Here is a 20,392-nt window from a genome sequence, read left to right on the forward strand (position 1 = left end):
AAGGGACAGGGATCCCTGGTGGCGCAGCGGTTTGGCACCTGCCTTTGGCCCAGGGCGTGATCCTGGAGACCCGGGATCGAATCCCACGTCGGGCTCCCGGTGCATGGAGCCTGCTTCTCCCTCTGCCTGTGTCTCTGCCTCTCTCTCTCTCTCTCTCTCTGTGACTATCATAAATAAATAAAAATAAATAAATAAATAAATAAATAAATAAATAAATAAATAAATAATAAAAAAGGGACAGTTGGGGGAACGGGGCCTGGCTCAGCAGATGGCCCCAACTCTCAGGGGCTCTGCTGGACTCAGGCCAGCTACAGGAGGGAGGCAAGCCAGAGCAGAGGGAGGAGCAGCTGCAGGCAGGGGGCTGACCTCTGAATGCTGCTGTGGGCCATGAGCGTCCTGATCCAGTTGAAATATGCACTGATGTTGGTGTAGACGCCAGGCCGGTTGGGCCTACCACAGCCGGATCCCCAGCTCACGATTCCAACCTGAATCCACAGCCCTCTCTTCTCACAGGCCAAGGGTCCGCCTGAGTCACCTGGGGGAGCAGTGCAGATGAGCCAGGCCTGGGGTGGGGCCGGAGGGGCCAGTGGAGAAGTGGGGCCAGTAGGAGGGACTGTGGAGCTGGGCAGACTGGGTGCAAACCCTACCCCCCACCCCGGAAGTGAACAAGCCTCAGTTTCTACGTCTGCAAAGTGGGGCAATAGTCTCTGTCTGCCCCCCCCCCATTTTCAGGTGAGGATAAAAGGAGGTACAATTAATGCAAAACAATGCTTGTCTCCCAGCCTGGATAACTAAGGCCTTCTGCTTTTTCTCACAAATAAATGCTAAGGGGGGTTGATGAGCATCACAGTGGTTGCTCCCAGGCTCCAGGTCCGGAGGGGTGGTGCCTGGTTCCAGCAAGGCGCTGTTGGGGCTGGAGCACTCACTCTACAGGCATCACGGCTACCATCCTCGGAGCCAGCACAAATCATGTCATTGAGGTTGTAACTGAGGATGCTGGGCTGTTGGAACAGGTAGTCACACCTGGAGTTGTTTATGATAGAGACCTGCACTTCCTGGAGATTCTAAGGAGGCGGTAGAGCTGCCAAGGGTTGGGGGTGACAGAGAGAGAGAGAGACGGCGACTTTAGCCTTTAGCCCTTCCTCTGCCATCTGGGACAGGGGTGAAGTCCCTGGGGAACCCACAGAGCCGGGGACATCACTCTCGAGGACTCTTCTGTGCCAGCCCAGCACCCTGCTCATGGTGGGTGATGAATAACATCGCAGAAGGATCCAATGGATGGACAGCTGACACTCGGTTTCCCTCTCTGTAGAAGGGAGATGACAGCCCCTGCCTGAACCACTGGGGAGGTCCCTTAGCCACAGCATGCACAGGGCTGCAGGGGGTGGGGTATAAACACACTGAGGCGGTTTAGGATTAATATACTACACCTGCAGCATCCAGCTTGAAAATGCCACGGATTTGTTAAAAGATATGAATCTATATCCAGAAGAAGCTGAACAATCTCCAAATAGGATAAACAGAACGAAATCCACACTGAGATATATTTTCATCAAACTATCAAAAGATGAGGGTAGGGATGCCTGGGTAGCTCAACTGGTTAAGCATCTGCCTTTAACTCAGGTCATGATCCCAGGGCCATGGGATCGAGCCCTGCATCGCGCTCTCTGCTCAGTGGGGGGCCTGCCTCTACCTCTCCCTCTGCCTGTTTTTCAGCCTATCTGTGCTCTCTCTCTTTCTGTCAAATAAATAAATAAAATATTTAAGTAAAAATAAGTAAAGGCCTTGAATAGTCATTTATCTAGGAAAGATCTACATATAGCCAAAAAGCACATGAAAAGATGCTCAGTATTACTGTCATATTAGGGAAATGCAAATCAAACCCACAATGAGGTACCACTTCACATCCACTAGTATGGAAAAAAATGGAAATAACAAGTATTGAGAAGAAGAGAAATTCTAACCCTCATTCATTGTTGATGGCAATGTAAAATGGTGCAGCTATTGTGGAATGCTGCTTCTTGGTTCCTCAAAAAGTTAAATATGGAATTACCACATGATTCAGCAGTTGTACTCCTAGGTATATACACAAAAGAAAAGAAAAGAGGTATTTAGGGACGCCTGGGTGGCTCAGTGGTTGAGCGTCTGCTTTCAGCTCAGGGAGTGATCCTGGAATTCTGGGATCAAGTCCCACATCAGGCTCCCTGCATGGAGTCCGCTTCTCCCTCTGCCTGTGTCTCCGCCTCTCTCTGTCTGTGTGTCTCAAGAACAAATAAAGAAAACCTTAAAAAAAAAAAAAAAAGGAACGAAATTCCGACATGTACTATAACATGGACAAATTTTGAAAACACTGCATTAAATGAAAGTAACCAAAGGGCCACAGAGTGTATGAATCCATTTACATGAAATAGCCAGAATAGATAAATCCATAAGGACAAAAAGCTTGTTAGTGGCTGCCAAAGGCCGGAAGGAAAGGGTAAGACATGGTCACTGCTCACTGATTGTCAGGTCTCCTTGGGGAGCGATGGAAATGTTGTGAGACTTGACAACGTTGATGGTTATACACCATGAATGTATTAAATTGCACAGTTGCACATTTTTAAATGGTGAATTTTATGTGTTGTGAGTTAAATCTGAAATAAAAAAACCCCAAAACACCTGAGACCTTTCTGACAAGCCCACCCCCAAAATTACCAAGCCCCTGCAGCCTGGGGAGTGTAGCCCCGGTCCAGCCGGCCTCCCTCTCACTGGGACTTCTGGCTCACAGTGTCTGGATGGGAGAAGGAACCGGGTGCAGGGACAGGAAGTCTGGTCCTTTCAGGGGGAGCAGCAGCAGACAGCCGGGGAGCAGACAATGCTAAGCTGCCCCCAGGAGGGACCCAGCTGCGCACAGACCCAGGTGGGGGCTGCTGAAGCTGGTGTGGGTGGAACAGATGGTGGAACATAAGACCCCCTGTGCACCTCTCACTTGCCCCCAGCCTCACCCTGATTTTCCTGGATGTCCCCCCAGCCAGTCACCCAGCAGTTGGTCTGGTTCTGGAACTTGGAGGAGGAGATCATAACACAGATGGGCTGGATATACTTATTGTAGGTGACAGAAGAGGACAGCTTCAGCAGGGCGATGTCGTTGAGTGAAGTCCCCTCAAATTGGGGGTATATGATAATATCCTTCACCCTGTAACGATGGTAGAAGGTCCACAGTTTCCAGTAATGTGGCCTAGAAGACAGCTCACCAATATGGGCCGTCCATTTTAAGGGATCACTGTGCCTGGCAAGGGAGGAAAGAGCAGTTATGAGTCCTTAGAGAACGGAGGGCCACCTGAGCACACCTGGGGCTCACTTCCTGAGGGGAGACTGCTTCAGGTGCTACTAGGGTGCACCCTGGACAACAACAACAGAGTTCCTTTCATGGCCTGAAGTGTCCAGTGCAGAAATGATGACGGCCCAGAGAAGATAGTCCAAAGTCCTAGAATCTGAGGCCTCTGGGGACATGGAGGTGAGGCAGCCGGGTGCCTCCCCTGGGGCTTGATGTGGCCCCTCAACCAGCCTGTTACCTCCCACCACTGTCCTAAAAAACAATGAACGGATGCACAGGACCAAAGCTGGTGGCATCCAAGTAGCTGCCTCCACCCGGGGCCACAGGCCAGGCTCTGTGCCCAGCACTTACCCACCTCCTTCCACCTCCTGGTACACCTCCGTGGGGAGGTGGGATGAGGAAGGGGATGGCGGCGCTGCTACTTGGGGAGAAAAGCCAGAAAAGCATGACACAAAAGTGTGTGTGAATGTTCTGAAGAACATTCTAGAAGATGGAGAACAGGGTTTTCCTCACGTGGCTGCAGCCTGGCCTGGGGCTGAGGGGCACCCCAGCGGGTGGAACCGGGCCCCCACCTCCGACTCACTTGAGGAAGCAGTGCATGGCCTTGAGCACCCGGCAGCTGAGCAGGCTTGCCCCGCAGTGCTGGTGCCTCCCCCGGAGCTGGCTGCCCTGCCAGGGCCATTGCCCCGGCTCCAAGTCCTTTCCACCCACCACGTGCGCAGCTGGATTTTGTGGAAGCCGCAGGGCCCTGCGACGGACAGGCGGACAGATGGACAGCGGCTGAGCCCGCGGGCGCGAAGGGCAGGGGCTCCCGGGACGGCGGGAGTCGGGGGTCTCGGGGCGGGGGCCTCCCGGGGCCTGGGGACCCTCCCCGCGTGGTCCGCGCCGGCTCCCCCCCCCCCCCCCGCCCCCGGCCCGGCAGTTACACGTGAGCAACGACGAGTTCTCGAAACCTGGGCGGGGGAAGAGGAGACGGTGAGGCGCCCCCGCGCTCGGTGGTCGGGGGTGGGGGGTCAGGGCCCGCGGGCAGCTCGTCCCACATCCCGGTGCCTTACCTGCGAACAGCTGGTCGAGGTCCTGAAACTCTGGGGGAGGTGCGGGGGGCGGGTGAGCTCAGCCCCGCCAGCACGCCCCCCACCTGCAGGGCCCCCGCCCCCCCCCCGCAAGACCCCCGCCCCCCCTCGACGCCCGCCCGCCCCCACGAGCTCAGCTTGCACCAGCAGCGCCGCCAGCGCCAGCAGCAGCGCCCCGACGTGCGCGCCCATGACCTCCTCTCCAGCCTCCTGCGCCGCCTCCGCTTCTGCCCGCTGGGGGGGCCCGGGGCGGCCCCTGGGGGAGAGGGAGCGCCCGCCACGCCGCCCGCGCCTGCCCCCAGCCGGACCTCTGGGGGTGCGGGGGTGCAGCCGATGTCCTCCCGGTGCCGGCTTGGCCCTTCCTTCCCCTCGGGCAGTTGCCCCCAGCCACAGCGCGCGCCCCAAAGGTCCTGCCTGCGGCGACCCCGGGGTCCTGGCGGCCCCCGCCCACCCCCTCCTGCGGGAAGGGCCGGGCTGGCCCACAGCCGGGTCCCCGGGACTCCCGTGGGAACACAGGAACAAGTCCTCCTGAGGGCGCGCTCAGCCGGGCGGTATGGGGCCGAGCCAGGAAAAGAAGATCCGTTTCTTTGTTGGGGGAGATGATGGCGTCAGGTGTAGCCCCTCCCTGAGCCCACGCCGGGCTGCTCCCGCCCAACCCAGGCTGCCCCCAGCCCCCTTCCTCTTCCTCCTCCTCTTCCTCCGAGGTAAATTTTGGAGTTGAAACCTCAAGGCGGTTTCACGGACACCATGAGGTCCTCCATCCCAGCGTCCCTGTAACCAGTGACTCCCTCAATGCGCCTTGGAGTGTGGGGGGTTGTGCCCTCTCGATGGCCCTCTCGGTGTCCTGAGCATTAGCGCGGATGGGGGAGGATTTGCAAAGCGATTGCCTTCTGAGGTCTGCCCAGCCAGAGGAGAGCCAGTGTGGGCTTGCGGAAGTCTCCCTCGGTGTGCACTAGTGGGAGCCCTGCCCCACAACGCCCCAGGGGTGAGTGGCCAAGGGATCAGGTGCTAGAGGCAGCAGCAGCCAGAGCGCGGTCCCTACCTGGAGGAGCAGGCGAGAGAGGTCCTCAGGGTGTCCTTGACCCAGGGCACCTTGAAGGAGATGCCTGTGAGAGGCACTCGGTGCTTGGTGACCTTGGAACCTTCTCCAGACCATGAAGCTGGCCCCCTTGGCTTCACACACTGGCGTGCTCACCCCCATCACCTGCAGAGTGAGGGGCTCAGGCAGGTGGACTCGGGACAGATGGGGCGTGTGGGAGGCCATGGTTGGGTAGGGACTGGGTCCCCAGGCATGGCAAGGGGGCAAGATTTTTCCCTAAAGTGGTCCCCCGGTGTGGCCTTTGGCACCACAGCACTTGTAACCTGCTAGTGTCCTGTGAGCTCCTACGGTCTGGGCCAAGTGTGGCACGTTGGTTGCCGGCGACACCGTGCCAGCCACCACATCCTGAAGCTGTTCGGGGAGCTGCGGCCCAGAGGGTCGCTCAAGCCGAGGTCTTGCCACAAAGGGTCCAGGCTCCCGCAGCCCACAACAGCCCCTCTGACCACCTCTCCCTTGCCCCCCAGCACCCCCCAGCACCCCCCCCAAGCTGTCTTTTCCTCTTCCTCCTGAACTCCAAGCTTGCTTCAGGGGGGGCGGGCTCTCCCTGCCGACTCCTCTCCCGAGGCTGCTCCACAGCCCGTCCAGTCTTGTGCTAAGGTGACCCCTCAGCAAAGCTTGCCCGGCCCCCCTCCCATCTCCAGCAAGCTCCATGCCCCAGGCCCCCCCAAGAAGTCAGCCATATCCAAAATGATCTCATTCGGTCACATGTGCACCTGGCCGTGGACTGCCCCCACATGACAAGCTATGTGGAATTAAGGGTGGACGGAGAGGCAAGGAAGGAAGGGGGAAGGAGAAAAGGTAGAAGAGAAGGAGGGAGGCAGAGCATCTCCCAGGGTGGGGGGCTCTGGCCCTGGCGGGCCCCATCGCAGCCATCCCAGAGGGCCCTCCAGGTATCCTGGCCCAGGAGGAGCAGTGTGGAGGAGCACGGGGGGCGGGGGGGGGCAGGAGGTGGCCCCTCCAAGCTCCTTAGGGGACGTCAGCTCTTGGGGATCCTCAGACAGGGTGCGCAAGGCTCAGGGAGGTCACTGAGATCCCTCCAGGTGGGTGAGGAGGTAGCATGTCCTCCTCTCCCTCATCTGTGCCACCACACTCGGCTGCCACCCCTCGAGGTGCCCACAGACGGTGGACGGCAGCAGCTGGAGCTCATGTCTGTGCTTACTTGTGCTCACCCTCCCCCTGGTGTGCCCGGCTGGCTACCCAGCACACTGCTCTGGCTGGCACATGTTGGATACGAGCAGCATCTGGGGCCTGGGGGGCGTGGTGACAGCAGCGATGACCCTGGTGTCAGCCCGTAGCTGCGGTCTGAGTGCCAGATGACCACGGAGATCCTGCACATGCTTGTCTCCCACAGGGCGGGCTGCGGTGTGGGGCTCACGCTCTAACAGTTGGGGCTCCAGGCTCGTGGCCGTCCTTAGCCACCGCCCCCATCCTGCCTGCACAGCTGCTCCCCGCCGCCCAGAGAGGCCCGGGGGCTGGGGCTGGGGGTCCTCAGCTACCTGGCCACCAGGAGACAGCCCTGACGGGGACACCCAGGCCCTGTGCATCCAGAGAAGCCTCCAGAGAGGGAGGGGTGTGGGGTTTGGGTGGCCTCGGCTGCAGGGACAGGGGACACTGGAGAAGGCGCTGCAGGGGCGGTGGGGGCGGTGCTCAGAGGATGAAGGTTTCTCAGCCTGCTGCCTGGGGGCCGAGGGGGCCGCTGAGGATGTGACCACTCGGCTCGCCTGTGGGTGGGAGAGCCAGGCATAGGCGGGGTGGCGCCTGTCCCAGAAGGGGCTCAGCCTGCCGCCTGCCCCCCCCATGTCCCACCCGATGGAAACCGTCGCCCTAGGACCCAACCTGGGCTCCCTCCTCCCGCTGCCGGCTGGCTCACACATCTCCAGCAGGTTCCAGGCTCCTGGAGAGCCAAGCTGGGGAAAGAGGGAGAGGATGGCCGGCGAGCTCGGCCCGGCTCTGAGCCTTCCAGGTTCACACCTGAGGTGGACGGATTCACTGCCAGCCCTGCCGCGCCCCCAGGGTGTTGCTGTGCCACCCACTGAACCTAGGGACAGGGCTGCCATGTGACTGTGCTCGGGCAAGCCCTGGAGCTTGAAGCCCTCAGTCTCCCCGTCTGAAAAACCGGGAATGGGAGATGCTTTCGCGGACAGCCTCTGGGGTCCGGAGGCGCGGGGGGCGGCTCGGCCCGCGAGGAAGCGATGCCCTTCTGCCCGCCAGCTTGCGTTTATTGCCTCTCAGGTAGACAGGCCCGCAAAGGCACCAGCCCAGCACTGGGGACTTGAAAGCCCAGTTCCAAGGGTCCCCCAAGCCCCCAGAGGAGTCCCCGAGTGCAGGTGCACCTGGGAATCGGACTTGGATGGTGAGTGAGGGGCAGGACAACCAGGCTCTGTCCCCAGGGGTTCCCAAGTTGGCAGGGAGGCTGAGGGCACCTTGAGGCCTATGGGTCCCAGGTCGTGGGGTCTGAAGTGGGGGGATGGGGGGCAGGCAGGGGCCGGGGAGGCTGGCGGAAGGCAGCCAGCCACGGAGGGTCTGGGGAGGGGTTTCTTGCAGGACGCAGGCCAGCAGCGGAGGGTCTACAACGCAGAGGCTGAGGCCGCAGGGCCCGCTGCCCGGTTAGGCAAGCCCCACGGCGGCCAGGGCGGCCCCCAGCGGGATCAGAACCAACAGCCTGGCGGGGAAGAAGGCTCTGACGCCTTGGGCTGAGCTCTGGATCTGGCTGGTAATCCACGTGGTGTAGACGCTGACGTTGATGTACACTCCTGGCCTTTTAGGGAGGCCGCAGTCATATCCCCAGCTCACTATGCCTGCCTGGGTCCAGACTCCAACGTCGCAGACCAGGGGGCCTCCAGAGTCGCCCTAGGGACAAAGGAGTCCAGGAGTGTAGGGCCACCTGCTTCGTCTTCCCTCCTTCCACGAGGGCCTCCCTATGCCCACCAACCTCTCTTCAGGCCTGTTGGCTAGGTCTAGTGGATGGAGGATTGGTGAGCTGGATGTTTCTGGAAGGCAGCAGAGGCCTGGGAATTTGGGGCAAAATCCCTGACACGTGGGACAAGCTGTGGGATGGGAATACCGCATTCTTTAAATAAAACCGTGCATTTCAGAGTAGGGGTTCTGAGGAACACTTCTGTGTTGCTACTCATGCTGTTTGCTTTGGTTTTGATGAAAAAATTCTGTGATTAAACAAGACTAATAGGGCATGTGATGAAGAGCAGTCAAAGACGAAACCAATGCAGCCTAGAAGTGACCTGCTCCTCAGGATAATTTGCTCAGAGGCCCTGAGTGTTATTTTTGGGAAAGAAAAAAAGACATTTCTGGCCCCAAAATAAAAGCTTTAGGAATAAGGGATATGGTCACAGTTTGCTTAAGCACTTTTGAAATATTTCATATTCTGATCATGTTGGTATGATGTATTTAAAGGGATTGTTTTTCTATTTGAATTGACTCTTGTATTTAAAACAATGTTGTCCTCCTCTGCCCTGGAAGGGGGGTCTTTGGGGGGGGGTGTCACTGGGTGACAGGGAGTGGGTCTGCCCTAGGGGGTCCCGGGGGGGGTGACAGGGAGCGTGTCTGCCCTGGGGAGTCCCCAGGGGGTAATGGGCACTGGGAGACCCTGGCCCCCATCAGGGCTGCTTGCTCACCCCGCAGGCGTCTTTCTGGCCACTCTCGAAGCCGGCACAGAGCATGTCCTCGAAGATGATGGGCTCCTGGCTGGGGTTGTTAGAGTTCTCCTGGTAGTAGGCATCACAGGTCTGGGTGTCAATGAGGGGTACGTTCACCTCCTTCAGGGTGAAGGGTGGAGGGAGTGCTGGGTGGGGAGCAGAGCGGCACTCAGACGGGACGGCACCATCCCCTGGCTCTCAGCTGGCCAGTCCCTACTCTCTTGCACACACTCTGATGAACTAATGACAAGAAGCCGTTTCTTGCCGTTTTGCACGCCCTCCTCTGCTGCTCGACGAACAGGGTCCCGCATTGGTGTTCAGGAAGCCCTGACACAAGGCCGAGGTAGCGCGGTGAGCCCACTCAGAAAGGGAAAGGGAGGGACGCCTAGGTGGCTCAGCGGTTAAGTGTCTGCCTTTAGCTCAGGTCCTGATCCCAGGGTCCTGGGATCGAGTTCTGTGTCGGGCTTCCTGCAGGGAGCCTGCATCTCCCTGTGCCTGTGTCTCTGCCTGTCTCTCTGTGTGTCTCTCACGAATAAATAAAATCTTTAAGGAAAGGGAAAGCTGTTCCCTTCCTTCCTGTGGCAGGACCTGCTCCAAGGTGTGGCGCTGCCCTCCCGGTGACCAGGCAGTGGGGCGAGCTGGACACACAAGGGACCGAGGGGCACGAGCCAAGACCCGGGGCAAGTCACTTTCAGCAGATGACCCTACTCTTCTCAGCCCTCCCAGGCTGTGGCCAGAAATGGCCTGAAGAGTGCCTCTCAAAGACTCATATGCACCCACACCTCAGAAGGTGAACTTTTGTGGGAAGAGGGCCTTCGCAATTTAACTAGTCAAGGTGAAGTCATCCTGGATCCAGGCAAGACAGAAAAGCAGAGGACACGCAGACCCCCAGGGGAGAGGCCGGGTGAAGATGGGGGCAGGCTGGGGCCACCAGCCCAGGGACACCAAGCATTGCCAGGAGCCAGCAGAAGCTGGAAGGAGCCTGGAGGATCCTCCGCTGGAGCCTTCGGGGAGCCCGGGAGGGGGTCTGGGGCCGCAGGCTGCTTATCCGAGGGAGGTCCCGGTATTTCACCGGCTCCCCTGTGCTCCGCCCATCCCGGTGTGCAGGCTCCGGGTCCATCCTGTGTGAGTGTGGTGGCCGGTGCTGCTGGCCAGGGAGGCCCCGCCCACACTGGTCCCCACCCCCCACCCCCCACCACGCTCCCTGTGTCCTTACGCTGATTCGCGGCGATGTTTCCCCAGCCGGTGACCCAGCACCAGGTGCCATTACCCAGGGGGTCTCCGGGTTTGGGGAGGCAGACAGGAAGGATGAGGTCAGTGAAGTTGACCGGTGAGGCCAGCTGCACTAGGGCGATGTCCCCAGTGCCGAGCTTCTCCGAATAATCTGGGTAGATGATGAACTGGGCCACGGCTTGGAACTCCTGGGGCTCATCGGCCTGAGGGTAGGAGGAGATGGAGCCCAGCAGCACGACGTAGGAAGACAGGGGCTGGTTCCTGGAGGTGGGGAAGTCCAGGGGGTCACGGAGGCTGTGCCAGGGTCTCCCGGGTGGGGGCCAGGGACCGTCTTGATTTGAGGGTCCTAACATTACAGACGGACAACTTGTTGTTTTATAGACGGACAACTTTACAAGCTGAGTGCACACCAGAAACGAAGAGTACCCCGTTTATTCCTCAAGACACCCCTGCAAAGATGCGACCACCTCCTCTATTTGGTGAGTGTGAGACAGGCTTGAGGGCAGAGGCCATCCTGGGTGGATAAGTGACCCCCCAGGAGGATATTTATGCCACCTAATTCCAGATGGGTGGAAGGCTGTGGTTCAAATGGGGAAGGAAGGGTGCTGGTGGGGAAGGGCGGGTCCTGGCTCCCCCCGGGGCTCATACTTGTGCCCTCCCAGAAGATACTCACTGGTGGAAGCAGTGGGCCGCAGTCAGCACCCAGTCCTCAGCAATCAGGGAGCCCCCACACACATGCTCTCCATTCTCCCTCAGGCTGACCTGCCATGGCCACTGGCCCAGCTGGGCATCCTGCCCTGACACGATGCGGCCTGTCATACGTGGGCGTCCACACACTGCAGGAGGAGTCCATGGGCCGGTTATAGGTGGTCCCCTCTGGGCTCCTCGGGCCCTGCAGACCCGGCCTCATTTATCCCTACCACTCATGGGTTGGCATCTGGTCTCTTCTTCTTGGGCTCCACGAGGTGGAATTCTTTGTAAGAATTCCTGCTGGAGGGCAGGGCTTGGTGACCCGGGGTGGGGGGACAGGGCAGCTGAGCTGAGGGAAGTGGGAGCTGGGGGCCTGGATGGGCTTTCCAGGCGCGGCAGGAACAGGGAGGTGGTGGGCCGCTGGCCCCGGGCTCCCGGGAGGGTCTGCAGCACTCTGTGTGCCACGTCATCGGCACCTGCCTGGTGGAGGCGGTGTAGGTGCAGCAGCCTGGGAGTGTCTGATTGAGAGCCTGGGCTCCTTAGCGCACCTGCCTGAGTTCAGGCCATAAGGGATGGGGCTGGGAGGATCTCCTCCTCTTTATCTGCCCGCAAACCTCAGGCTCTCACTGTCTCCCCACCCCGGTATTTGTCCTACCTGCATCCAGGTCTATCTCATTCATCAGGGAGCTGCCGGATGGGAGAGCGGGGGTGCTCTCCTGGAGGGCCACGGGGAGGAGGGAGAGCAGGACGGCAGTGAGGGCCAGCTCCATGGTGTGCTCCCGCCACCACTTCCGGGGCCAGAGTCCTCAGACTGAGGAGCAGGGGATGATTGCAGTCCAGCCCAGGAGCGGGGCTTGCCTCAGGGCGGGGCTGACGCCTCCACGCCTCGCCTGGCTCCCACTCCTCCTGGGCACAGGATCCTGGGTCTCCTCCACATCTTAGGCAAGACCCTGGGGACCCTCCCTCCCTGGCCCTGGCCTCCTAGCACCAGCCTCCCACACCACTGACGGCCACATGTAGCGGCCCCACATCAGCCAGGCCGTGTACCTCCCAACTGATTCCCCAGGAGCTAGTACGACCCCCATCTTACAGCACAGGAAGCCAGACTCCTGTGGTTGAACCACTTGCCCAAGGCCCAACAGGTGACGAAGCCAGAAATTCTACTTTGTGCCACAGTGCGGGGGGCCCGGGGGCAGAGGGGCTGGAACTGGCACCTAGGACACACTCTACTCTGCTGCCTAAGCAGTTCATTTCCGCCCCGGGGCTCTGAAGGTCCTAAGATGGGGCCAGGATGCCCAGGAAGTGAGAGGGGACCCATTATTCAAGGAGGTGGAGCAGACACCCTGGTGTCTTTGCCTGACCACAAATAGCAAGCACCTGGACGGCCTGGCCTGGCCTGGCCTTGCGTCTGGAAAACCTGTGGCCCAGAAAGCAGAGCTGCCCAGCCCTGGGCACAGGGGGACGGAGGGGTGCGGGAGATCTTCCCTGATTCCCGCTTTCTCCGTTTCTCAAGAAGTACCCATCCTTTCTGGTGCCCCGTCAACCTAGCCCAGGGGCAGCCTCCCCTCCAGAGCACTCACTCCCCTGGAGGGTGTGTGGATCTCGGAGCAGCCTCACATCCTTGAGTTAGGCCAAAATCACCTTCAGCAGATACTCTGGTGTTACTGCTTTTTCCACTTGCCAGATCTCTTGATTTCTGAGAAGAATGTGAATTTATTTATATCTTGAGCGTTTAGAACTTTTTTTTTCCTTTATGTATTTCAAAGCTCTGTTGTCAGTGCCATAAAGGCCTCATAGCTTTTTGGTGGCTTGTAACTTGGGTCAATGTGAAGTTTTCCTGTATTTCATTCTTAAGACTCTTAGCCCTGGGGTGCCTGGGTGGCTCCATTGGTTAAGCGCCTGACTTTTTAAAAAATATATATATTTTATTTATTTATTCATGAGAGAGAGAGAGAGAGGCAGAGACACAGGCAGAGGGAGAAGCAGGCTCCATGCAGGGAGCCTGATGCGGGACTCGATCCCAGGACTCTAGGATCACACCCTGGGTCGAAGGCAAACTAAAGGTCTGACTCTTGATTTTGGCTCAGGTGGTAATCTCGGGGGTTTGTGGGATTGAGCCCCGCATTGGGCTCCCTGCTCATCTGGGAGTCTGCTTCTTCCTCTCTCTCTGCAGCTCTCCTGCTTGTGCTCTCTGTCAAATAAATAAATAAAATCTTAAAAAAGAAAAATATATGCACAGGCTTGTGCTGTGATCAGAATGCCCACCCCGCCGCCACGTTCATCTGTCAAAATCCATCTGTTGAAGCCCAGTGTTCAGAGGTGGAGCCTCTGGGGGGTGATGAGGTCAGGAGGGTGGAGTCCTCGTGAGTGGGATCAGTGCCCTCGGAGACACAGAGAGCTCCCTCACCCCTTCTGCTATGTGAGGGCCCAGTTGTGAACCAGGAAGCAGGCTCACCTGAAACCTTGACCTCAGACTTCCAACCCAGGAACCACAAGAAAGAAATGCTGTTTATGGGCCACGCACCTACTTTATGGCATTTTGTCATAGCAGCCTGAGCGGACAAGGCAACATTCGACTCAGAGGTGACGTCACGTTGCTCTTCCTCCATGCAGGCTCACCCCATCCCTTGTTACTGCTGAGCTTGTGTTAGAGACCTAGGATGCGGAGGGGAGACCACCTGCCCGCACATTTGGCGGGCCAGCCAGTGCACGCTGCTGCAGACACACCTGGAGCATCTAGCTGCGACACAAGGCACACACCTGCCGGTCTGCCAGTCGGCTCACCTGACGGGTGGTCTAGAGCTCCGCCTCGTCTTGTCTTCTCTCAACCCTTAATTTTATTACTTAAAAAACTTCTTGTAGGGGCGCCTGGCTGGCTCACTGGTTGAGCGTCTGCCTCTGGCTCAGGTCTTGATCCTGAGGTCCTGTAATCAAGTCCCGTGTCGGGCTCCCTGCAGGAAGTCTGCTTCTCCCTCTGCCTGTGTCTCTGCCTCCTTCTGTCTGTGTGTCTCTCATGAATAAATAAAATCTTAAAAAAAAAAATTGCCAGTTCATCCTCTAGTTACCTCCATTTTAGTATTCAGCCCTTGCCTCCAAGGATTTCTCTAAGCAGCGTCTAGTGTCTGCCCTCTAGTTCTCTGATTGCCCCTTTCCTGGGTAGGAATTCTTGTGTGGTGTTTACAAATACCCTCAAGGAACTTTCTGAGGACGTACCAGCTGGGATTTTCCAAGTCGTCAGCTATTCAATGGAATGTCTTGGTTTTCTTTGAAGACAGCTCATTTTATTCGAATAGATGGTTCTGGTGCATGTACAGACTTTCCTCAAGCGTTGCTTTGTCTTGGTTGCTGTGGGTTCATAACAGGCTCGCTGAACAGGCCTAGCACGTTCCCACGCTGCGCGGTCTGAAGAAGGGGCTGGCTCTTGACCAGCTCCTAGGGAATCACCCCTGAGCCTTTGGAATGTCTTGCTTGAAAACTGTGTCTCTGTAGACCTGGAGCTGTGTGCGCCTCTAGAGAGTTAGCGGGAATACCACCTGGGGCCACCCACATCCTCAGGGCCTCTGGAGGGGCTCATGTCTGTGAACTAAGGTTAGCCATGTGGGCTGTCAGTGCCTGCATGATGGAAGCCCCATAATAGCACCCCCAGGCCCCTGGGCTCATGTGAGCTTCCCTGGCTGGCCGTACTTCACGAGTGTCAACACACGTCATTGCTGGGAGAACTGATCTCCACCCATCTGACTCCATGGTGAAGGGGAAGCTAGAAGCTTCCACCTGGCTCTCCTGGACCTATCCCCTGTACCTTTGTCATTTGCTGATGCTCCCTGTACCACTGTAGTGAGCTACAACCCTGAGTAGAACAGCTTCCAAGAGTTCTGTGGGTTCTGGTGAATCGTGACTCTGTGGGTGTCCTGGAGACCCCAGTTCAGTTGTCCCATTCACACCTGTAACTGAAGAGCCAACTTGGTGACTTTGTGCCCTGCAACTGGCTCCACTGAAGAGGAAAGCTGGCTGCGGGCCCTGTGCAGGTGGGCGGCGCCAGCTGGGAGCCGCAGACCTGGAGGGGGTAGGTGCCCTCCAGGTGGTCAAAACCAGGCCATCCTCCTCTGGCTCCCGTGGGGGACCCTTGCTTCAGCAGGAGCCCCATAGGCCCGGCCCCAAGTGCACCTACAGGACTTGTCCCTGTGTTTTGTTTTGTTTTTAAGATTTTTAAAATTTATTCACGAGACACAGAGAGAGAGAGAGACAGGCAGAGGGAGAAACAGGCTCCCTGCAGGGAGCCCGATGTGGGACTCGATCCTGGGACCCCAACTTCGGCTGAAGGCAGATGCTCAACTGAAGAGCCACGCAACTGCTGTCCCTGTATTCCCACGGGAGTCCCGGGAACCCGGCTGTGGGCCAGCCTGGACCTTCCCGCAGGAGGGGGTGGGCGGGGGCCGCCAGGACCCCGGGGTCGCCGCAGACAGGACCGTTGGGGCGCGCGCTGAGGCTGGGGGCGCAGGCCGAGGGGCAGGGCCAAGCCGGCTCCAGGAGGCCGGACGCTCCCCGACGGCCGCGCATCCCCGCACCCCGGCACCCCCGCACCCCCAGAGGTCCGGCTGGGGGCAGGCGCGGGCGGCGTGGCGGGCGCTCCCTCTCCCCCAGGGGCCGCCCCGGGCCGCCCCAGCGGGCGGAAGCCGAGGCGGCGCAGGAGGCTGGAGAGGAGGCCATGGGCGCGCACGTCGGGGCGCTGCTGGCGCTGGCGGCGCTGCTGGTGCTAGCGGAGCTCGGGAGGCAGGGTGAGCCCCGCGGGGGCGGGCGGGGGTCGAGGGGGGGCGGGGGTAGTGCAGGCGGGGGCCCTGCAGGTGGGGGGCGTGCAGGCGGGGCTGAGCTCACCCGCCACCCCCCCCCAGAGTTTCAGGACCGCGACCAGCTGTTCGCAGGTAAGGCGCCGGGACGTGGGACCAGCTGCCCGCGGGTCCTGACCCCTGACCACCGAGCGCGGGGGGCGCCTCACCGTCTCCTCTCTCCCCGCCCCACCCCCCCAGGTTTCGAGAACTCGTCGTTGCTCACGTGTAACTGCCGGGCCCGGGTGGGGGGGGGCGGGGGCGGGCGCGGACCACGCGGGGAGAGTCCCCAGGCCCCGGGAGGCCCCCGCCCCGGGACCCCCGACGCCCGCCGTCCCGGGAGCCCCTGCCCTTCACGCCCACGGGCTCAGCCGCCTGTATCTCCGTCCGTCTGTCCATCCATCTGTCCGTCTGTCCGTCGCAGGGCCCTGTGGCCAACGAACTGTTTCGACGCGCGTCGTGGGTGGAAAGGACTCGCAGCTGGGGCGCTGGCCCTGGCAGGGCAGCCTGCGCCTGTGGGGCTCCCACCACTGCGGGGCGAGCCTGCTCAGCCGCCGCTGGGTGCTCACGGCCGCGCACTGCTTCGACAAGTGAGTCGGGGGGCACGGCCGGCTGATGGGCGGGAGGGGGCCTGTGTGCCCTTCCGGTGCAGATGCGACCCTCGGGTGCCCCTCTGCCACAGGCCTGGCTGCAGCCATGTGAGGAAAACCCTGTTCTCCATCTTCTAGAATGTTCTTCAGAACATTCACACACACTTTTGTGTTGTGCTTTTCTGGCTTTTCTCCCAAGTAGCAGCGCCAGCCATCCCCTTCCTCATCCCACCTCCCAACGGAGGTGTACCAGGAGGTGGAAGGAGGCAGATAAGTGCTGGTCACAGAGCCTGGCCTGTGGCCCCAGGTGGAGGCAGCTATTTGGATGCCACCAGCTTTGGTCCTGTGCATCTGTTCATTCTTTTTAGGACAGCGGTGGGACGTGACAGGCTGGTTGAGGGGCCACATCAGGCCCCAGGGGAGGTACCCGGCTGCCCCCAGTCCCTAAGACATCAGGTGTGCTCAGGGACCCTGCTCTCTCTAAAGCTCCCTGACTGCTCTCTCTTTCCTGGTCAGGTACAATGATCCCTTTGAGTGGTCAGTCCAGTTTGGCGAGCTGTCTTCCGCCCCATCTATCTGGAATCTTCAGGCTTACTACAACCGGTACAGTGTGCAGGAGATCTTTTTGAGCCCCATGTACCTGGGGGCTTCATCCTATGACATCGCCCTGCTAAAGCTATCCTCCTCTGTCACCTACAATAAGTTTGTCCAGCCCATCTGTGTTATGATCTCCTCCTCCGAGTTCCAGAACCGGACCGACTGCTGGGTGACTGGCTGGGGGGACATCCAGGAAAATCAGGGTGAGGCTGGGGGCAAGTGTGGGGGTACACAGGGGGACCTTATGTTCCACCATCTGTTCCACCCACACCAGCTTCAGCAGCCCCCACCTGGGTCTGTGCGCAGCTGGGTCCCTCCTGGGGGCAGCTCAGCATTGTCTGCTCCCCTGCTGTCTGCTGCTGCTCCCCCTGAAAGGACAGGACTTCCTGTTCCTGCGCCCAGTTCCCTCTCCCATCCAGACACTGTGAGCCAGAAGCCCCAGTGAAAGGGAGGCCAGCTGGACCGGGGCTGCACTCCCCAGGCTGCAGGGCTGTTGGGGTTGTGGCATGGCCTCAGAAGGCCTCGGCATTGATTGATTTAGCCAAGCATTCTTTGCACCTCGGCCAGGGTGTGCACTCGGCCTTCAGCACCCTGACCCTGGCTTTCCCGTCCCTTCTTCATCTGCCTGCACTAACTCCTTGCCCATTCCTCTATCCTTGCAATCTCCAGCCATTCATGATCCTCAGCTCCCCATCCCACTCCAGGGGGCCTTGGGCCAGCATGAAGGGCCTCCTGTGTATCTCCCCATGAACTCCCTGAAACTGCTGGGCACAGCCTCCCCAGAGATGCCCTGGGTCTGGAGCTGCCCCATCCACTGCTCCCTGGCCCGGCCTGTTCCTGCAGCCCCTTCACACAGCAGTCACGACAAATGAAGCTCCTGGCATGCGTGCTGCTTGCCTGGCACTGTTCCAGGCTCTCAAGGCCGAGGAAGGAGCAGCGTGAGGTCTCTTTTCCTTCTGGGCCTTACCTATGGATGAGGCTGGGAACATTTTTGTATCTGCTTCATAAATGAGGAAAGTGAGAGAGACATGGAAATTGCCCCAGGGCCCCAGAGAGAGTCAGTGGGGAAGCCAGGGCTCCCTGGGTGGGTGTCCTTAAGGTCACAATCTGGAATTGGCAGCAGGGGGCAGCAGGTGCTAGAGGAATCAGGGCTAGCCCTGCCTTCCTCTAGAATTAGGGTCCTGTCCCTGCAAGGGGCTGGCTACTGTGCACCCCCCCCCCCCCCCCCCCGCAGACCTCCCCTGGCCGAAAGGGCTGAATGGGTGTGAGCCAAGAGGCTCTGGCACTTCTGTGGTGCTCCGCGGGGGAGCGGCCAGGGCCCAACTCCCCCTGAATCTTCCCTTACCTGGAAGTGGGTGATGATGGTGCTGCATCCTAGGCGGCCCTGGGAGCCCTGAGAGCACATCCTAAAGCACTGGCCTGTGGCTCTGGAAGCACTTCCTGTGTGAGGAGAGGAAGGCTCCTGGGCTGTTCCACCTGTGCAGGCTCCCCCCCCCCCCTTGCCCAGGGTGCTGGCTTGGGAGGGCTGCCCTGCGCTTGCTGCAGACGGGGAGGCCGGCTCTCAGGAAGGGGCTCTGGCAGCGTGCCGACCCCACAGATGCTGGCTGCTGGCCCCAGGGACCCTTTCCCGCACCCCATGGCCTGTGCCATTCCTCCCAACCAGATGGCAGAGGAGAGGCTCAGGGTGCCATCTTTCTCTGTCCCCTCCACCCCCGGCAGCACTGCCATCCCCCTACGTCCTCCAGGAAGTGCAGGTCGGCATCATAAACACTGCCATCTGTAACTACCTCTACGCACAGCCGACTTTCCGCCGTGACATCTGGGGAGACATGGTTTGTGCTGGCAACCCCCTCGGTGGCCAGGACGCCTGCTTTGTGAGTCCTCCTCCCTGCCCCAACTAGGGGTTTTGGGGGTCTGGCCTCCCACCACCCCAGCCCCAGGCCTGAGAGTGAACTGTCTCCTTGCACCTCATTTGGTCCTTGTGTCCACCCCAGAGGGTAGAGACTATCGCCCCACTTTGGAGATGCAGGAACTGAGGCTTGTTCACTTCTGGGGTAGGGGGCAGGTTTGCACCCAGTCTGCCCAGCTCCACAGTCCCTCCTGCCGGCCCCACCTCTCCACTGGCCCCTCCGGCCCCACCCCAGGCCTGGCTCATCTGCACTGCTCCCCAGGGTGACTCAGGCGGACCCTTGGCCTGTGAGAAGAGAGGGCTGTGGATTCAGGTTGGAATCGTGAGCTGGGGATCCGGCTGTGGTAGGCCCAACCGGCCTGGTGTCTACACCAACGTCAGTAGGCACTTCAAGTGGATCAGGACGCTCATGGCCCGCAACAGCATTCAGAGGCCAGCCCCCTGCCTGCAGCTGCTCCTCCCTCTGCTCTGGCTTGCCTCCCTCCTGTAGCTGGCCTGAGTCCAGCAGAGCCCCTGAGATTTGGGGCCGTCTGCTGAGCCAGGCCCGGTTCCCCCAACTGTTCCTTTTTAAATAAACAGGGTTGCATGTTGGAGTCTATGCTTTGCAGAGCCTTCTGTGGCCCCAGGTGGCTCCCTGTACACCCTCCCAGTCACCCTAGGACCACTCCCTGACTGGCAACCCTTGCTCCAGCTGTCTGACCATGCAGGTCTGGGTTGCATACCCCAGAACCTTCTCCAGTTAGTTCAGACAGAAAGATAACTTATGGGGCTTAGTTGGTGAAGTGTCTGCCTTCGGCTCAGGTCATGATCTTAGGGACCTGGGATTGAGCCCCGAGTCAGGCTCCCTGCTCAGCTGGGAGCCTGCTTCTCCTCCTCCCTCTGCCTCTTCCATCTGCTCTTGCTCTGTCTCTCTCAAATAAATAAAATCTTAACAAAAAAAGAAAAAGAAGAAAGAAAGAAAGAAAGAAAGAAAGAAAGAAAGAAAGAAAGAAAGAAAGAAAGAAAGGAAAGAAAGGAAAGAAAGGAAAGAAAAGAAAGGAGGAAAGAAGGAAAGAAAGAAAGAAGGAAAGAAAGAAAGAAAGAAAGAAAGAAAGAAAGAAAGAAAGAAAGAAAGAAAGAAAGAAAGAAAGAACGAGCCTTTATGGGAAGACATTAGTAGCCCCTGGGGCCCCAGGAGGACTGGAGCAGGGGTGCGGGGAGGAAATATCCTAACCTCCCCACTTCTCTAGCTGGTGGGCCCCACCACACATGCCAGCCACTCAGGCCTGAGCTCTGTCTCCCAGAGGCCGGCCTGGGGCCAGGACCGGGGTGCGGGAAGTTTATTTGGGGGGTGATAGCAAGAAGCCCCAGTGAGGAGGTTCCCGCTGCGGGCAAGGGAGGCACAGTCCCGCCGAAGCCCGTGGGAAATC

At 59.4% G+C, this 20,392-nt stretch overlaps 3 protein-coding genes and 1 long non-coding RNA gene across 10 annotated transcripts; 2 read left to right on the forward strand and 2 right to left on the reverse strand.

The window, feature by feature from the left end:
- Positions 1–43: 43 nt before the first annotated feature.
- On the reverse strand, positions 44–4,472 carry LOC112640512 (testisin-like). Of its 6 annotated transcripts, none has more exons than XR_004816410.2 (6): positions 4,372–4,472; positions 3,900–4,064; positions 2,985–3,268; positions 927–1,081; positions 367–535; positions 44–164 (listed from the first exon to the last, which is right to left on the reverse strand). XR_004816410.2 is itself a non-coding variant. In XM_049111482.1 (4 exons), the coding sequence occupies exons 1-4, from the start codon at positions 4,356–4,358 to the stop codon at positions 309–311; spliced, it is 792 nt and encodes a 263-aa protein (XP_048967439.1). In that variant the 5' UTR covers positions 4,359–4,454; the 3' UTR covers positions 231–308. The 6 variants fall into 6 exon arrangements, 1 of the variants encoding a protein (XP_048967439.1); XR_007411308.1 differs by having other exon boundaries at positions 4,243–4,450; XR_007411309.1 differs by lacking the exon at positions 4,372–4,472 and adding an exon at positions 1,965–2,076 and having other exon boundaries at positions 3,900–4,191.
- On the forward strand, positions 4,345–14,094 carry LOC112640514 (uncharacterized). The gene is made up of 4 exons (XR_007411312.1): positions 4,345–4,390; positions 7,721–7,841; positions 10,756–10,853; positions 13,678–14,094. It is a non-coding gene; the product is annotated as an uncharacterized LOC112640514 (long non-coding RNA).
- Positions 7,687–15,246, reverse strand: LOC112640510 (serine protease 33-like). 2 transcript variants are annotated; one of them, XM_035717403.2, is made up of 6 exons: positions 14,278–15,246; positions 11,720–12,760; positions 11,048–11,210; positions 10,358–10,635; positions 9,121–9,287; positions 7,687–8,338 (listed from the first exon to the last, which is right to left on the reverse strand). In XM_035717403.2, the coding sequence occupies exons 2-6, from the start codon at positions 11,832–11,834 to the stop codon at positions 8,096–8,098; spliced, it is 966 nt and encodes a 321-aa protein (XP_035573296.1). In that variant the 5' UTR covers positions 11,835–12,760; positions 14,278–15,246; the 3' UTR covers positions 7,687–8,095. The 2 variants fall into 2 exon arrangements, with proteins under 2 accessions (XP_035573296.1, XP_025272651.2); XM_025416866.3 differs by lacking the exon at positions 14,278–15,246 and having other exon boundaries at positions 11,720–12,912.
- A 174-nt stretch (positions 15,247–15,420) lies between these two features.
- LOC112640511 (testisin-like) lies at positions 15,421–19,576 on the forward strand. The gene is made up of 7 exons (XM_025416867.3): positions 15,421–15,839; positions 15,954–15,983; positions 16,089–16,115; positions 16,312–16,477; positions 16,994–17,277; positions 18,794–18,948; positions 19,246–19,576. Exons 1-7 carry the CDS (start codon positions 15,770–15,772, stop codon positions 19,471–19,473), a joined length of 960 nt encoding a protein of 319 aa, XP_025272652.1. The 5' UTR covers positions 15,421–15,769; the 3' UTR covers positions 19,474–19,576.
- Positions 19,577–20,392: the final 816 nt, after the last annotated feature.

This window comes from Canis lupus, chromosome 6 (genome assembly GCF_003254725.2).
Source record: "Canis lupus dingo isolate Sandy chromosome 6, ASM325472v2, whole genome shotgun sequence".
Taxonomy (NCBI): Eukaryota; Metazoa; Chordata; class Mammalia; order Carnivora; family Canidae; genus Canis; species Canis lupus.

What these genes read in the sequence shown, in the direction of transcription:
- LOC112640512 (XM_049111482.1), bottom strand. Translation starts at nt 4,358, where the DNA reads ATGTGGGACGAGCTGCCCGCGGGCCCTGACCCCCCACCCCCGACCACC. An exon ending in GAACTCGTCGTTGCTCACGT is followed by an intron (nt 4,065 to 4,242) that starts GTAACTGCCGGG and finishes TGTCCGTCGCAG; the next exon opens with GGCCCTGCGGCTTCCACAAA. An exon ending in GGACATCCAGGAAAATCAGG is followed by an intron (nt 536 to 2,984) that starts GTGAGGCTGGGG and finishes CTGCTCCCCCAG; the next exon opens with GTGACTCAGGCGGACCCTTG.
- LOC112640510 (XM_035717403.2), bottom strand. Translation starts at nt 11,834, where the DNA reads ATGGAGCTGGCCCTCACTGCCGTCCTGCTCTCCCTCCTCCCCGTGGCC. An exon ending in GCGGCCCACTGCTTCCACCA is followed by an intron (nt 10,636 to 11,047) that starts GTGAGTATCTTC and finishes CCCCACCTCCAG; the next exon opens with GAACCAGCCCCTGTCTTCCT. An exon ending in AAACATCGCCGCGAATCAGC is followed by an intron (nt 9,288 to 10,357) that starts GTAAGGACACAG and finishes CTCCCCACCCAG; the next exon opens with CACTCCCTCCACCCTTCACC.
- LOC112640511 (XM_025416867.3), top strand. Translation starts at nt 15,770, where the DNA reads ATGGGCGCGCACGTCGGGGCGCTGCTGGCGCTGGCGGCGCTGCTGGTG. An exon ending in AGCGGAGCTCGGGAGGCAGG is followed by an intron (nt 15,840 to 15,953) that starts GTGAGCCCCGCG and finishes ACCCCCCCCCAG; the next exon opens with AGTTTCAGGACCGCGACCAG. An exon ending in GTGGCCAGGACGCCTGCTTT is followed by an intron (nt 18,949 to 19,245) that starts GTGAGTCCTCCT and finishes ACTGCTCCCCAG; the next exon opens with GGTGACTCAGGCGGACCCTT.